At 41.5% G+C, this 16541-nt stretch overlaps 2 protein-coding genes across 2 annotated transcripts; one reads left to right on the top strand and one right to left on the bottom strand.

Annotated features, from left to right (window-relative positions):
• The first annotated feature begins 5585 nt into the window (after positions 1–5585).
• LAMTOR5 (late endosomal/lysosomal adaptor, MAPK and MTOR activator 5) lies at positions 5586–10199 on the top strand. The gene is made up of 4 exons (XM_079725770.1): positions 5586–5704; positions 6567–6628; positions 8609–8726; positions 9874–10199. Exons 1-4 carry the CDS (start codon positions 5670–5672, stop codon positions 9932–9934), a joined length of 276 nt encoding a protein of 91 aa, XP_079581896.1. The 5' UTR covers positions 5586–5669; the 3' UTR covers positions 9935–10199.
• A 5187-nt stretch (positions 10200–15386) lies between these two features.
• Positions 15387–16015, bottom strand: LOC307047798 (large ribosomal subunit protein eL27). Its single transcript, XM_079696478.1, has one exon. It carries the CDS (start codon positions 15969–15971, stop codon positions 15561–15563), a length of 411 nt encoding a protein of 136 aa, XP_079552604.1. The 5' UTR covers positions 15972–16015; the 3' UTR covers positions 15387–15560.
• Positions 16016–16541: the final 526 nt, after the last annotated feature.

Here is a 16541-nt window from a genome sequence, read left to right as displayed (position 1 = left end):
CAGTAGCAAAATTAATAAAGCAGCAGGAAAATAGCTTCCTGAACTGAAATGTCCTTGGCCCACCCTGAGTCATCTAAAATACATTTTGCTTGTGTCTTCCAAAATTGGGGCTTAGCTATAAAGTTTAGGAGGCAGTGCTCAATTTCAACTTCCATCCACTGATAGCCTGTACCCTACTCCCCTGCCCAACCCATTGCTTGGAGAGGCTTGGACCAGAGTGGCCAGAAGCCTATTTTCCCACTATCCCCTCTGCACACATTTATTGAGCACCTTTTATAGGCCAGGCTCAGGGAGATATAAAACAGGCTCTAGAAGGCCACAGTCAAATGGGTCATGCCACCACTGTTGGCAAATGCAAGAAAAACATCTTCATTAGCCAAGTATCAAGGCTGGGAGCAAGCTGGAATGATTATCTGCTCTATCCTTTTGCCTCTGAGAGGGTGAGCCTCCCAACCAGATTCTCTATAATTAAGGGCTGCCAAATGCCTGTGATCACAGACGTTGACTTGTAGACTTTATGGATATAGGAGTATATTGGTTTCCCAGGGCTGTCATAACACAGTACCACAAACTGAATGGCTTAAACAACAGAAAGTTATTGCCTCACAGTTCTGGAGTCTAGATGTTCAAAATCAAGGTGTCCTTCTGAGGGCTGTGAGGGAGGGATCTGCTCCAGGCCTCTCTCTTTGGCTTGGAGATGGCTGTCTTCTCCCTCTGTCTTTTCACATTGTCTTCCCTCTATGAATGTCTGTGTCCAAATTTCTTTTTATAAGGACACCAGTCATATCGAATTAGGGCCCACCCTAATGACCTCATTTTAACTTGATTACCTCTGTAAAGACCCTGTTTCCAAGTAAGGTGACATTCTGAAGTACTGGGGGCTAGGACTTCAACATGAATTTTGGGGAGACACAATTCAACAAGAGTGTCTCTAAAATTGTTTTAACTAAAGCTCTAAGACAACCTGTAGCAACACAATATAGTTAGAACACTGCATGGAGGGTTAAGAATTCCATGTTCAAGTTCTAAATTAGCCACTTCCCCTCTCTGTGCCTCAGATTTCTTCTCTAGAGAATAAGAGAGCTGGACTGGGCCTCCAGAACCCTCTCATGTCACCGCGATTGTGTTGTTGATGAAGTAAGAGAAGTTGAGGCAGCACAGGGGGCACGTTAATGGTGAGGCTCCACCACTCACAAGCAGGCTGATCCTGAGCAAGGATTGATCTTCTGAGCCTCAGAGAGTTTTTTTTAACTCTTAAGTGAGGACAGTGACAATAGCTACTTCAAAAAGGTTCTCAGGACTAATAAGGCCTGTGACATGCCTGGCACGCAGCTGTCACTCTGTGTGTACGAACTGCTAAGGGTATTACTGCTCTTATTACTATCAGGAGTTAGGCTTTGGATCTAGGACTCAGCTTTCAGGCAGTGTCCACGATCGGAAGACAGGGGTCTGCACCCCAGTGTCCTATCCAGTAGCTCATGTGGAGTGAGAGGCTTTAGCTGGCAGGACTCCTGTGAACCTTGTGACATGCCTTTCCCCATCTCCACCTTCCAAATCCCATCCCATTCCATTTAGCTTTTCACATTCATGTCATTAAGGTTAGGGCTAGGATTTCAGGTGATTTTTTTTCTCACAGTTTTATTAATTTTACACACCTTAGAAAAGTATAATAAAACATATTTCATCATCTCATTTAAATGCAGCCCTGCGACCTCACACCCACATGAACACTAGATTGCTTGAGGTCTGTAGTGGTCATTCGGCTCTTATCTTCTTTGAACTGTTAGTTATTTGCTCATGTGTGTCCTCGCCTAGACTGTAAGCAACCTGAGGAGACAAATGGGTCTTCTTACTGAGATTTAGCAAACCTTATTGATTGACTCCCACAATGCACCGGCCCGCTTACATGAAAAATCTCATATCATCCTCCCCACAACCTGATGAGGCAGGTAATGGTGTTACCATGTCACAGATGAGCCCCTGAGGCTTGGGGGTCACATGTGTAGGCAGTGGCTAAGCCAGGATCCAATTCTACATCGCCTGACTCCGAGGCCACCAATCTAGCCTAGTGCTGTCCTCAGCAAGCTGTACCAGCTCAGGAGGCTCGTGGGTCCCTGTAACTCACTTAGGATCCTCCAGCCTGAGCAGAGTTTTCCATGGCCTTGGTGCCCCCTGGTGGCATGTGAGGGTTCGTTCCCAGCCCAGCTTCAGGCTCATTCCACTGCAGGCCTGCGACCCTAAGCACTTGAAAGAGTGACCAAGGGGGCTGGCCCTGGCGCAGCAGGGCCCTCTGCACTCAGGGAAGGGCCAGACCCTCTACTAGAGTGTCACTTTTTAAATGGACCGCCCCCGCCCCGAGGATTCTGCTCCTGATAGGTCAAAGAAGAGCGCTTAGGGTCTCAGGCCAACAGCCGTGAGATGACCTACAAGGTCTGGTTCACACCACCCAGCTTCTCATCTCCCCCTTCCCAGTCAGGACATGTGGGCATGGGCAATCTCTGCAGCACCCTCCTGGGATTTCCATTTTCCAAGAGCTAGTTTATGGAGGGAGGGAAGGAGAAGAGGATAAAGGTGGTTAAAGTTGAGGACTTAAAGCTTCTTTACATAACACAGAGTCTTTTTCTCAAAAAACCCATCAAGGTTCTTCAGTAAATATTACTGGAGTCCTATTGTGCTCCGCAGCGCTCAGGATGCAGAAATGGAGAAAACACCCTTTCTGTCTTGAAAAGTAAACATATAAAAAATTACAATTCAATGAGGCAAGTACTCTGATATGGGTGTCCTGGGACTTCTCCTGTCACACCCAAAATGGTTATCAGTACTCAAAACTGAGAATAAAGAATCATCAAATACCTCACAAGCTGAAGCAGAAAACAATTAGGGGTCAGACACCTTGTCCAACTAACCATCACTCCAGCCCACAGCATGTCCCCAGCTTATATAAGCCACCGCTCCTTCTGCAGGGACAAAACAGCAAGAGGACACAGAAAGAGGGGGTGGTGTGGAATAGCCTGCCTTCCCACCTCCGGAGCAACGAGGATGTTTGAGCCAGCAGTCATCCTCTTCCTACGTGCTCATATTCCCCTCGGAGGCCTTCCTTAGCAGCGTAAAAAGTGATCACCAGCTTTTCCGGGAATCCTATAATCACTGATCTGGCTTTGAGATAATCAGAGGTATCCTAGAGCTGCATTAACCAGTGGTAGCCACCCATCACACACATAGCTATTGAGCACTTGAAATGTGGCTAGTCTGAATTAAAACACGCTGTCAGTGTAAAATATACACCGGATTTTGAAGACTTAGTCCGGGGTGGGGCAGGGGAATGCAAAACATCTCCGTATTTTAAAAATTGATTACATGTTGAAATGATAATATTTTGGACATAGTATTTGGATAAATAAAATATATTATTAAAATTAATTTCACCTGTTTTACTTTTTTTAGCGTGGCTACCAGGCCATTTAAAATTACAGCTGTGGCTGGCTCACATTCCGTTGCTATTGGACGTCGCTGCCCTGAGGGTTAGAAAGCCAGAGCTAAGATGCCCCAGTCCAGCAATGCTTACACCACATTGGGACCACAAGGGGGGCGGTACTGTGGTGCCGAGCTGCCTGGGGCAGGACTTCAGCAGCAAGCAGCCCGGCTCCTCACATTTTCTGATGCTATGTTTTAAGGGCACAGTTTTAAAACAGTTAGTTTTAAACAGCTTTTTCTAAAATTTAAATGGCCCATATTATGTGACCCCGAGGTTAATATAAATCATTTCTCTAGGGCAGGAGTCTAAAACTCCTGAATTACAATATTCAAGACTGGAATTTTAAGGCAGCTGCAAGTTTCTCACCATCACAGCTATGGAATGAAGAGGGACTGTGAATTCAAGTCGAGAGAAGCCTTGAAGCTGGGCCCCAGAACAGAAGATGGGCTGTGAGTAAAAGCTGGAGGTGAGAGGGTTGGAGAAAAGGTAGATCCAGGAGTGATGTTAGGAGGATTTAAGCACAGGGAGTGGGTATTGGCTTATGGGGGATGGGTGACCTCTGGACATACTCCCATTTTCATCAAAATGCTACCAATCTGGGCTTCCCTGGTGGTGCAGTGGTTGAGAGTCTGCCTGCCGATGCAGGGGACACGGGTTCGTGCCCCGGTCCGGGAAGATCCCACATGCCGCTGAGCGGCTGGGCCCGTGAGCCATGGCCGCTGAGCCTGCGCGTCCGAAGCCTGTGCTCCGCAACGGGAGAGGCCACAACAGTGAGAGGCCCGCGTACCGCACCAAAAAAAAAATAATAATGCTACCAATCTGAGTGTAAATTGTTACCACCTTTCTGCGGGGCAATTTGTAAGTGTATTTTAAAAGCCTTAAAAATGTCAATAGGGCTTCCCTGGTGGCGCAGTAGTTGAGAGTCCGCCTGCCGATACAGGGGAAACGGGTTTGTGCCCCGGTCCGGGAAGATCCCACATGCCGCGGAGCGGCTGGGCCCGTGAGCCATGGCCACTGAGCCTGCGCATACGGAGCCTGTGCTCTGCAACGGGAGGGGCCACAACGGTGAGAGGCCTGCGTACCGCAAAAAAAAAAAAGTCAATATCCTTTGACCCAATAATTCCATTCTAGTAACTCATAAGGAAAATTTTAAACTGCACGAATATTTGACTATGAGGATATTCATCCAGCATTTGTAATAGCCAAAGAACCCAAAATAACAATAAAACTATAAGCAACCTAACTGCACATTGATATGGGTTGGTTAAATCAATTAGCAATTATAATATGGACTATTTTGTAAGTGTTACAGAGGTTGTGTAAATGAATACTTACTGACATGAAAAGACATTTATGCTAAATTCTGTGAAAAGGGTCAGCTACAGAATTGTATGTCCAGCATGTGTGTCAATTTTGCTTAAAAAAGAAACAACAACATTAAAAGCATACATCTGCAAAGACAATTGGCTGAAAGAATATTCTCCAAGGGATTAATAGTCATCTCTGGACAGAGGCTATGGGTGGGCTTTCTTTCCTTATTTTTAAAACTGCTTTTATAATTAACTTTTTTAAAGATTATTTTTAAGTAGTCCTACCTAGTCTTTATCACAAGTGACACGTTCTTTCCCAAGCCCTCGCCAAAGGGGAAGAACCAACGTTTTCTTTAAAATCCCGACACTTTCCCCATACCTATTAGCATTGTTCCATCTCGTCCTCTAGTCCCTGTGTCCAGTCTTTTGCCCTACAAGCCTGGGGACCCTTCACCGGGGTCCTGTGTCTCTCTTGTCTCTCTCTGCCCCACCGCCTGGATGAGACCCCGTCGGACCGGCCGGGTTATTGTAAAACTTCAACAGGGTCTGGCCCGACTTCTTGGAGTCGGTGGAATTGGAATCCAAAGGTCTGTATGGAGGAGACAAAGGGAAAGGCCAGGAGGCCGGCTCCGAGGGACGACTGCAGACCTCCCTCCCGCGGCGGCATTCCGCGCCGTCCCCTCGCCTGTTGCACAGGCAGCAGAACCTCCGCCCGGCTCGCGGCGGCGGGCGCGTAAAGATGTCATCCTGGACACAACGCGAAGGCTGCGCCGCGAAGTTTGTCCCTTTGGAGGCACCGTTCCTGCCCACGGCCCGCTCGCGTCATGTGAACGACCGAGGGGCACCCGAGACCAGCGGCGAAGAAGGAGACGACTCGCGGCGGGATGGAGGCAACTTTAGAGCAGCACTTGGAGGACACGTGAGTAGTATTCTCGTCGGCCTGTCCTGGGGTCGCGGCTGGGGGATTTGAACGGGACAGAGGGCGCGAGCTGCGAGCGCCGGCCGGGCGTCTTGGGGACGCCCTGTCCCGGGGCCTCCGGTGTGGGTGCGAAATGACCCGGAATTAAATCCCGCCGGGGCTCCGCACTCTCTCTCCCGAGCGGGTCTCCGCGGCCAGAGCCCAAACCCGACTCTCGTGCTGAAATTGTCTGGACAGGGTCGTTTTCGGGAGTTTTAGGAACCGTGTTCGTTTGGGGGAAGGAAGTACCACTTGTGCAGAGCCCTGCCTTATAAATATAAACACACACGCGTATTTCCTTCCGGGTGTAACCAGTTACTTGCTGAAAGGCATCCGTTAAATTTTTCGAATGAGTAATATCTCCGTAAAATCCAAAGTTGGAAAAATACAAGAAGGCGTACAGGGAAACACCTCCCTCGCATCAGTGCCCCTCAGCTTCCCACTACCCCTCCAGGAGGCAGCCCGTGTTACTGAAGAGTTTTTCAACAGTTGTTTCAAGTGAGTTAGTATGTTAACATATGCATTTTTAACGAAGGCAACAAAATCCCAACTATTGCAATGTTTGTGGCCCTCCAGAGCTCAACAGTACCTGGCACAGTCTTTATTCTCATGAGAGAGAAACTGGTTTAACTATTTAATTTAAATCAGTTAATTGTAATTTAATTTTTCTTGGGGCAGGGGTGGGCCATAGTGAAAAAAGATTAACACTGACTTAAAGTACTACAACAAATGCCTGGTACAGAGAAAGCATATTTGTGTTATAATTATTTAAATTCATTTTCCCACATCATTTGCTTTCTTCTTCCTGCACTCCTGGAATTAGAATGAAAAATCCATCCATCGTTGGAGTCCTGTGCACAGATTCACAAGGACTCAATTTGGGCTGTAAGTATCTCACATCAACCCTTTGGTGGATTGCACAGCATCTGATGTTGACTGGGAGCCTAGTGTGCTATTATTCTCTAGTTTTTATTTCCTGTTACCCTGCCACTTTCTGGGGACTTTTGCAAGCGTAGGGATCATCCCCAAATAACAAAATTAGGAAATTGAAACTTCTCAATTGGTGTTTATAAAGGTAGAAATGTTCCTTGCAGTTCTAGCACTACAGAGTCGTTTCTACTAAAGTAGTATTTGAATCATTTGAATCATTGGGTCTAGAAAGGACTTGATAATGACAGCAGTTACCATTTATTGAATTTATGCCATATGGTGAGAATGTGAAGCTTTGTATACATTATCTCTAATTTTCACAATAACCCTGCTAGATGGGTGGTGTTACTTTTTAGTCCAACTTCACTTAAGAGTAAGTGAGTAGGTAGGAAAAATGGGGGCTGCAGGGTTGGACACACCTAGCTTCAACCCCTTGCTCTTCCATTTACTAGTGGTGTCAGCTTGGACCAAAAAGAACCTTTCTGAGCCTCAGTTTCTTTACTGAGTTGTTGCTTAATAATAATTATTATTATGGAATTGCATTTATTGAGCTCTTACTATGTGCCAGGCACCATTCTAAGTGCTTTGTGTATACTAAGTCATTTAATCCTCAGGACAACCCTGTTAGGCAGATAAAGAAATGGAGGCACAGAGGTTGACTGAGTTGCCTATAAGGTCATACAGCTAGTAAGTGGTTGAGCTAGGATTTGAGTCTGGCTCTGAAGCCTCTTAATCAGAATACTATAAAATTATATATGTAAAACACTCAGCACAGAACCTAGGCATAATGCTCAATAAATGGTAACAATTAATGATGAGAAAATAAATCCAGAAAGGTAAACAATGGAAGCCTTCAGCTAAGTAATGTCAGAACTAGTAAACCCAGGACACCTTGCTCCTTACTCCTCTGTACTGCAGGACTTTTTAAAGCTCTGAATTTTTGCTGGGAGGGTAATTGAAGGAAGTAGTCTGTAACTCAGGTTTTACACACAAATCAGTTTAGTTGGAAGAAAAAGGCAGATTTTTTTTGAGGCACTTGCCAGGCTCACAAAGGAAAGGCTGAAATTCAAGTGTGGAAATGTAAAACTAAATGTATTCCTTCAAGAAAACTTCAAGGCCCAAAAGACTGCACTGTGTGCCCAGTTAATGTTTTATGTAACAACAGTAAATCCATCAACTCTGCCATATTGTCATGTCTATTACCTGAGTTAGTTTCAGGCAGATGGGCTTGTGTTGCCTTTATATACAGAAAGATATTGTAAACTTAGTAATTACGTTTTGTTCCTGACATCCAAGATTTAGTTATTATCTACAGGCTAAAACAAACATTAGTAAAAAGCCAATTCTGTTGCTGTTTGAAAAACCAGTTTATTCTAGTGGAAACAATTGCTCACAGAATATTTATACATGCTGTTAAGGTGATCTTACAGCCAAACTCCTGAGTAAAGATCTTTATATCCTTTGAGGTTGATCTCAAAGGGAAATCAGATATTCCATGAGGAATATCTGATCTTTATATCCTTTGAGGTTGATCTCAAAAGGAAATCAGATATTCCATGAGGAATTAATTAGTTTCAACAAGTCTCTTGCCCTTACTGGTTTTTGTCAGTCTTACCTCTGCATTTCTTCGTTTCAGTTTGCTTTCAGATTGACTTGAATTACAGCTTCCTTATATGCTTGAGAAGGTGTTTAGAGATGGTGATGGGAATGACTTGGAAAATTGAGTGTTATGGCCTTTTACTGACTTAAAAGCTGTTATTGGCTTTCTCACTGATGTAACCACTGAGTATCAGGGCAGAATCATTTTATGTCAGTACCTAACCTAAGAGACCATGAGCTGAACCTTCTTTTTGTGAATAATTCAGTTCAGTTCTATTATACCTCTATACTCATTTTTGGACAGTCAGGCAGCATGATATCATCTCTGTCTTCCAGGCCGCGGAACCCTGTCAGATGAGCATGCTGGGGTGATATCTGTTTTAGCCCAGCAAGCAGCTAAGCTAACCTCAGACCCCACTGATATTCCTGTGGTGTGTCTAGAGTCAGATAATGGGTGAGTAGATGGCAGCAGATCCCTTCCTTTCCTTTTCATTCAGAAAAATCAATCCCTGGGAAACTTGACTGGGGTTTGCCCTGTGTTCATCAGTGATTTCTCAAAGTACTTGGAGGAAGGTTCCACCCTTTGGACCACAGGAGCAGATGGATTGATCTAAAGCTAATGTGCTTTCACACCACAAAGACATTTAAATGAAGAGTAGGAGTCGTCATGAACTATCAATAAAAGAAGCAATAAATAACACAGAGGAAGACTAAACAAAGAACAGAAACAATGTCTGTAGTAATAGACATACCAAAGACATTCCAAGTGAGTGTCCTCCGAATAATAGTAAATGAAAAAAGCAGAACTACGCACAGGGACTTCCCCGGTGGTCCAGTGGTTAAGGATCCGCCTTCCAATGCAGGGCACGTGGGTTCAATCCCTGGTCAGGAAACTAAGCTCCCACATGCCGCGGAGCAACTAAGCCTGCACGCTGCAACTACTGAGCCCACGTGCCACAACCAGAGAGCCCATGTGCCGCAATGAAGAACCTTCATGCTGCAATGAAAGATCCCACTGTGCTGCAACTAAGACCCGACACAGCCAAAAATAAATAAATAAAAATTTTAAATAAATAAACTATGCACATTATGATCACAGTTCTGTAAAGTGAGAAAAAATGTATATATGGTATACATGCAGATTAAAAAAGGAAAATATTAATAGTGGTTTTTTGTGTTTTTTTTTTTGCGGTACGGGGGCCTCTCACTGTTGTGGCCTCTCCCGTTGCGGAGCACAGGCTCCGGACGCAGAGGCTCAGCGACCATGGCTCACGGGCCCAGCTGCTCCGCGGCATGTGGGATCTTCTCGGACCGGGGCACGAACCCATGTCCCCTGCGTCGGCAGGCGGACTCTCAACCACTGCGCCACCAGGGAAGCCCCAGTAGTGGTTGTCTTTGAGTGATAGGATTATAGAATTAATTTCATTTTTATATTTTATACTTTTCTGTATTTCCCAAATGTTTTATTGTGTTTAGATATTGCTTTCATACATAGAAAAGTATTATTTTTTTAGTTGTGTCCTAAACCAAACAGCATCTTTAATCTTACATTGACTCCCACTTGCAACACTTTACTGAATATCTTCCATTTTGCCTTTCAGGAACATTATGATCCAGAAACACGATGGCATCACAGTGGCAGTGCACAAAATGGCCTCTTGACATCTTGTATCAGTTCTCCAGCAGCTTGTCATGGGGACTCAATCGTACCTTATGTTAATTATCTTATAGAGCTATTAGAGTTCCAGTAATTAGGCCATTCATGTAATGTGCATTGGGCACTTTTCTATTAATTTTAGAGTAAGCTGCTTTTTGACACTCTGTGGATTGACTTATCAAAATAGTTAAGGGAAGTATGTTTTGAAGCAAGTTTAGGTCACTTTGTATACAGAATTTTGTTATGTTTAATAAAACTGGTTGGAGGAAAGCTTGGATCTTTTCTGAATTCTTTAAACTCTTATCAAATGTTTATTTTTTCAATTATCAAATTGTATTTTTTCTTAAAAAGGTAACTGCTCCAAACCATTCTGTTTCGGAAGCTCCTGAAATACATAGATTCTCACAGAAACATCCATGGATATATAAAACAAGTCAAGCATACTCCTACACCATAATAAAAACATAATAGTAGATATCGTAAGTACTTACTATATGCCAGGAACACATTCAGTTCTCATTAACAACCCTATATGGGTTCTCAATAGCAAAGAGGTAGAAGCAACTCAAATGTCTGTCGATGGGTGAATGAATAAACAAAATGTATATACATACCATGGAATATTATTCAGTGTTAAAAAAAGGAGAGATTTTGACACATGCTACAGCATGGAGGACTCTAGAGGACATTATGCTAAGTAAAATAAGCCAGTCACAAAAAGACAAATTCTGTATGATTCCACCTACATGAGGTACCTAGAGCAGTCAAATTCATAGAGATAGTAGAATGGTGGTTGCTAGGGTGAGGGGAAAAAATGGGGAGCTACTGTTTAATGGGTACAGAGTTTCAGTTTTACAAGATGAAAAGAGTTCTAGAGATGGATGGTGGTGATGGTGGCAACAATAATATGAATGTATTTAATACCGCTAAACTGTACACTTAAAAATGGTTAAGATAAAAAAATGGTTAAGATAGTAAATTTTGTTTTATGTATTTTACCACAATAAAACAGTTTTAATTAAAAAACATGAATAAAAACACCACCTGAACTAATAAAAAATTCAGAATTACAAGACAAAGATCAACTTACAAAAAGTGAAAAAGCTTCTTCTATACCTCAAAATAGAAAATAAGAAAACATTTGCAATACCAACAAAAACAATAATGCATTTAGGAATTAATAAAGGATGAAAAAAAACCTGTATGGAGAAAAAGTTTAAACTCTTAAGGATTAAAAATTGAGCAGAACTAAATAAATACAAAATATTGAATACAATGTAACAAAAGGATATCAAATCTGCAAAGAATTTTTCCCGAATTCAATGTGTTGTAATAAAGATGGCAGTAGGAAATTATTTTTGGTAAACTTGACAAACTTTTCTAATATTACAGGGAAGCATACAAGTTTCATAAATAGTTGTCAAAAATACCCTGTATGGTAGATACTCTAATTTGTCTCATTTTGCATGTGTAACAGTATAAGGAATTAGCAGAGTCACCATTTGGACCCAAGCCTCCAAGTCAGAGCCTTACTTTTAACAGCCAGACTACTACAGAAGTAAGTATGATTGGCCAGAAGAAAATTTACCAGTTTGAAAGTATAGGACATTATCTTCTCTTCAGACTTTATCATTCTCAACAGAATGGTGCATAAGAAGATACAAAAGACTTCATTTTGTTGAATTTGAATGCAGCTCGTATTGCTCTCTAGCAATTTAATATTTGACAGTATACAAAGAAATCTCCAGAATAATATCATTTATTCAAAAATATCAAGCACCTACAAATATAAAGTGCTAGTTTAAGCACAGTGATCTCATAATTTAAGGAATGGTGGGAACCCTCCCCAAATCTTAACTCATTTCTTCACAAAGAGTGAGGACAGGGAAAATAAAATCTTGGTAGTGCTTGTATTATACTCTAAGTCCCTAAGTGCCAAAAAGTTTCATGGACTGTATTTATCAGTGGGGTGAGGGTAATAGTGGTGACAAGAAAATCATGCTGCATCCTTGCTGAATAACTTTAGGGCCAAGAGTTAGAAAGTCAGAGGTTGAGGGAATTATTTTAGTTAAAAATCGTATAAGCTTTATTAAGTCGATTGGGTACAGATGTAAAAATTTAACTAATATCCCAATGGTGGCTTAAGAACTCTTTGCTCTTGATATAAAGCCCCACATGATTAATAAGAACCATTTTTAATGAACTAAGTACCAATAGCAGGTCTGTTAATGCGCAGTTACTGTATATACATAGTCCTCACAACAAACCTGTAAATAACATTAGCCACATTTTACAGGTTTGGAAACAGATTCAGAGAGGGTAACTTGCCCAGAGTGTGCAGGCTTAAATAATGGCAAAGTTGAGATTCTAACCAAGTCTGCATTTCCCACTATACCTCAAAGCTTTCTGTATGAAAGACATGTTTCAAAGGGTTCATCTCTGACAGCATCTTTGCAGCTTTCCTAGCCTCTGGGAATGACTCATTGTTCTGCCACATTTCAAATCTGACCCAGCCCTCAGCATCAGAGCTCTCTAGCAATACAAAGCTAGCCTCATGTGATCCTGTGATCAGAATCATAGATAGCCCTGCTTTAAAAAAGCAACAAGTACCTACCAAAAACAAAGTCTTAACAGATGTTTACTAAAAAATGCTTTCTAGATTACGTTAGTAACTACATATAACTCTCTGAAAAACACTCACCTTCCCTCTTTTGGGTTTTGTCTTCTGCTGAAGGTTGGTTTGATTCTTACCACAGACCCACATAATTGGATAATCTTTTCCATTGTTAACTTAGAGGCCACCTTCCCAAACCACTAAGCTGTGCTTCTGCTAGCACTTGAATCAAAAATATTATAGAGTTGTTTTTAAGAGCCTGAGAAGCCCCTTACCTTTTAAGGAACATGCATAAATATGTGCAGATTTTCCAGATAAAACCAGAAAAACACACATCAGCCTAAAATACACTCTGGTTTAAAACCTGGAACGTTGGTGCTGGGAAGATGAAAGGCAATTTCCTGTTGACTTTTTTTTTTTTTTTTTTTTGATGTGGAGGGTGGAGCAGAGGAAGGAAATGGGATAAGAAAACTGAATTGTCCCAGTAATGTTCTAGGAGACACAGCCTTAACCATTTCCAAAATGCAATAGAAAAAAAGTTTCATTAAAATTAAATACAAGTATACACCTTTCATGGGAGGTGTTTGGAGTTAAGGTAACATGTATAGAAAAGTAATTAAAAGGGCTTGGAACTCCAAAGTACTAACCAGAATCTTCAGTCCTTACACAGAAGGTACACAAATATGCTGCAGATTGCCATTTATAGCCCGGGAAATGTATTGCCCAACTCTGGGGCCCCACTCCCTGCCTTGAGCATAATGTAAAAGATAAACTGAGGCATATTAAAAATGATAAGAGCTTATCTGAGCAAAAATCGATCTGAAGCTGGCACTGACAAACCAGAAGAGGTTAGGAGCACTCTACCATTCAAGAGTTCAGGGAGAGGCTTTTACAGAGAAAATGCAGAAGCAAAGCAAGGAAATTATTGATTGGCTACAGCTTAAAGCCTAGTTGGCTGTATGTGACTGGCTGTCCTTAGGTTTTAATTTCATAACCTTGAGGCATTTACAGGCTTAGGTTTTGGTTTGCTTATGTAGGCCACACAGCACTAGAGCCACCTTAGTCTAATGGCCTCCTGTTGCCTTAGCCAAGTGGCTTGTTAATTTCTTGCATTTGCTACACTACCAGAGGTGTTGATCCAGCTACAGCAAGAGGTATTTGCTATGGCACAGACTCTTCCTTGTTTAGCCAACAAGTAATCTAAAGCAATTCTACTATGTCAAATCATCTTACCAAGAAAACCTAGGGACTTCTGTAGGTATGGCCTTAGCAAGATTCAGCGATAGTTGCCAGAGAAGCATTGTCTTGCCGTGCATTAACAGAGAGAAAAAAGCAAGTAGTGAAAAGACAAAAGTTATAAAGGTTTCAAATAGGAAATAAAGATCTTGATCCGTGATCTCGGGAGAGCTGTCCATCTCAAGATGCTGTCTGCTTCTGGGGAGGAACCTCCATAAGCCAATTTTAATTTTAGGTCTCCAGTTGTTGTACAATTCCAAGAGTCTGGAGGAGCCCTTTTTAACTGGGAGATATGGACCCAAGGTTTAAGGCCCTGAAGTTTGACTGCTGACTTGGTATGGTCCCTTCTAAGGAGGTTCAAGGTTAGTCTTTGTTCTTAGTGATTTCAAATCAGAAGGGTAGGAGAAAACTGGAAATCTTAGTTTGGAGAGTAGCCAGATATTTGAGAAAACTAGAACAATTCAGGATCCAGTCCGGTTTACAAGTATATAACAAAAGCTCAAAGACAGTGAATAGGACTAGAATCTGATATCCACAAGATCATATTATAATTTTCTACTGCAACATAATTTTTTTAATAAATTTTTTATAAATTTTTATAAATTTATAAATTATATAAATTTATATAAAATTACCCCCATTTCTATCAAAGATAATCACAGTAAGACTAATTTGTTTGCAAAATAAGTCTAGTCTCATAAAACTTGGGCTGATTATTTACAGAGGTGCAGTAGGAGAGTAATTGACCATATAGGCTCTTTTAAAATCTGTTTTGCTAGGACTTTTCATAAGGAATCTTAGATTGAACTTTTAAAGGCTCTCCAAATTAAGAAGTCAAGTCAAGGATTTGTCATTTCAGACTTCATCTGGAATACCTATAGATTTGGGTGAATTCCTCTCTTCTCAAGGTCCCCAAGATATCCTGAGGTTCTCAGGCCTGCCAGGAAGTGACCTTCCTTACTCACCTGGTAAGGTTTCTTGGAACCCTATAAACAAGATGCCAGGCCAGTTTTTCTTAGGAGCTTTATTGCCTCCATAAAGTCAACCTTAGTTCCTTAAAACTGTCTGGTCATATCTGATTTTATGCATATTCTCAAATATGACATTCCAGTCAAAGCCTTGGTAATATAACCAAGGCTTCCAATTGTGTCCTGTTATAAGAACATATTCTTATTGGGCTTATGTAAATCACTATAGTGCCATGAAAATAAGACTACACAACAAATTTCCAAATTCTGGAGGGATCAGGTAGGGAAAAAAAGTTTCACTTTTGTTTACAAAGGTATAATTTACCAAACTGCCTTAAGTCATAAACAGCTTGAGAGAAAGGTTTCCTTAAATTTGGAAAACAAAACATTAAGGAATCGGCAGTGTTTCAAAGAAAAAGTTGTAAAAAAACATTATAATCATCCTCATCAGTTCATTTAATCATATGTTATTAATTCTTGTTCAGGATGAATCCAGTTTTTTCATTAGCTCTGAAAATTCTTACCCAGTTCACTTTTATGCTCTTAAACTTATCAGAAACCTGTATTCTAGATCTTTCCGTGAATCTCTAAAGACAAAGCATTTCTGTGAAAGCATCAGAGTAAAACAATAACTCTCTGCAAATGACAAAAAGACTTTTAATAAAGTCCTTCCATACCTTTCCTTACCCCCTAGACACATTCTACTTTCCTTCCTACTTTTCACACACAGTTGTTTCCTTTCACCCCTATATTTTAGTAGGGTTTTTTTTTTTTTGGTATTTTTGTATTTTTAATGACTGAAACAAGACAGACCTAAAACCGCAGCTTCTGAAAGAACCATTTGTTCTTGCCGGTCTTGTATCTCTCCTCAAACTTGACCTTGGCCTCTCGTCGGGCCTTGCGTTTGAGAGCAGGGTCTCTGAAGACATCTTTGTTGACAACAGTTTTGTCCAAGGGGATATCCACAGAGTACCTTGTAGGCATGAGGTGATTATAATTATAAACTTTCACGAAAGACTTGATCTTTGACCTCTTGGCAATTTTCTTCTTGCCCATGGCAGCTGTCACTTTGCGGGGATAGCGATCAATTCCAGCCACCAGAGCGTGGCTGTAGGGTCGGTCTGAGGTGCCATCATCAATGTTCTTTACGATGACCGCTTTGCGTCCGGAGTAGCGACCGGCCAGGACCAGCACCACCTTCCCGGGTTTCATGAACTTGCCCATGTCGGCAGCAACCTCTCCGGCCTACAGCCTATTTTAGTAGTTTTAAATTACATATAACGATGAGAATTCGTAACCCTTAGACTCCTTACTTCCTAGTGAAAACTAAGAAGTAAGCAATTGTGGACTGTTACACTAGCATTCTGTGGATTGGCACATTTATAAATACATTTCATAATTTCCAGAAGTATATTCTTCCTCACAGTAAATTTTTCAATGTGGCATAAAACACATTTACCGATAAACCCAAATATCTTTAGTTCCTCTGTAATAAGAAGCCAAAGTAGATAAAATGCCAAAAGTAGATAAATTTGTGTTCAGTAATTAATGTTTCAGTATTTTATCTTACTTGGAAATAATCTAGTCAATGAATATCCATAAGTTAACTTAGTAGAACTTTCACCTAGTTTCCAAATCGCCCCCCACATACTTGTTTTTGTCCTTCTAATAAGAATCACCTCCCTGAAGTCCACATTTTCAAAGAAATGGCTCTAAATACTTGAGATGCAGAACGCTTACATCTCAAAGCTCAAAGGCACAGAAAAAGGATGTAAATTCCACCAAGAAGGACTC

The sequence above is a fragment of the Hyperoodon ampullatus genome (assembly GCF_949752795.1).
Source record: "Hyperoodon ampullatus genome assembly, chromosome: 2".
Taxonomy (NCBI): domain Eukaryota; kingdom Metazoa; phylum Chordata; class Mammalia; order Artiodactyla; family Ziphiidae; genus Hyperoodon; species Hyperoodon ampullatus.
Note: the sequence above shows the minus strand (reverse complement) of the source record. Positions and strands in the feature narration are given on the sequence as shown.

Excerpts from the sequence above, each read along its gene's own strand:
- LAMTOR5 (XM_079725770.1), top strand. The coding sequence starts at position 5,670 with ATGGAGGCAACTTTAGAGCAGCACTTGGAGGACAC. Across the intron at positions 6,629-8,608 it reads ACAAGGACTCAATTTGGGCT|GCCGCGGAACCCTGTCAGAT; the intron begins GTAAGTATCTCA and ends TCTGTCTTCCAG. Across the intron at positions 8,727-9,873 it reads TGTCTAGAGTCAGATAATGG|GAACATTATGATCCAGAAAC; the intron begins GTGAGTAGATGG and ends TTTGCCTTTCAG.
- LOC307047798 (XM_079696478.1), bottom strand. The coding sequence starts at position 15,971 with ATGGGCAAGTTCATGAAACCCGGGAAGGTGGTGCTGGTCCTGGCCGGT.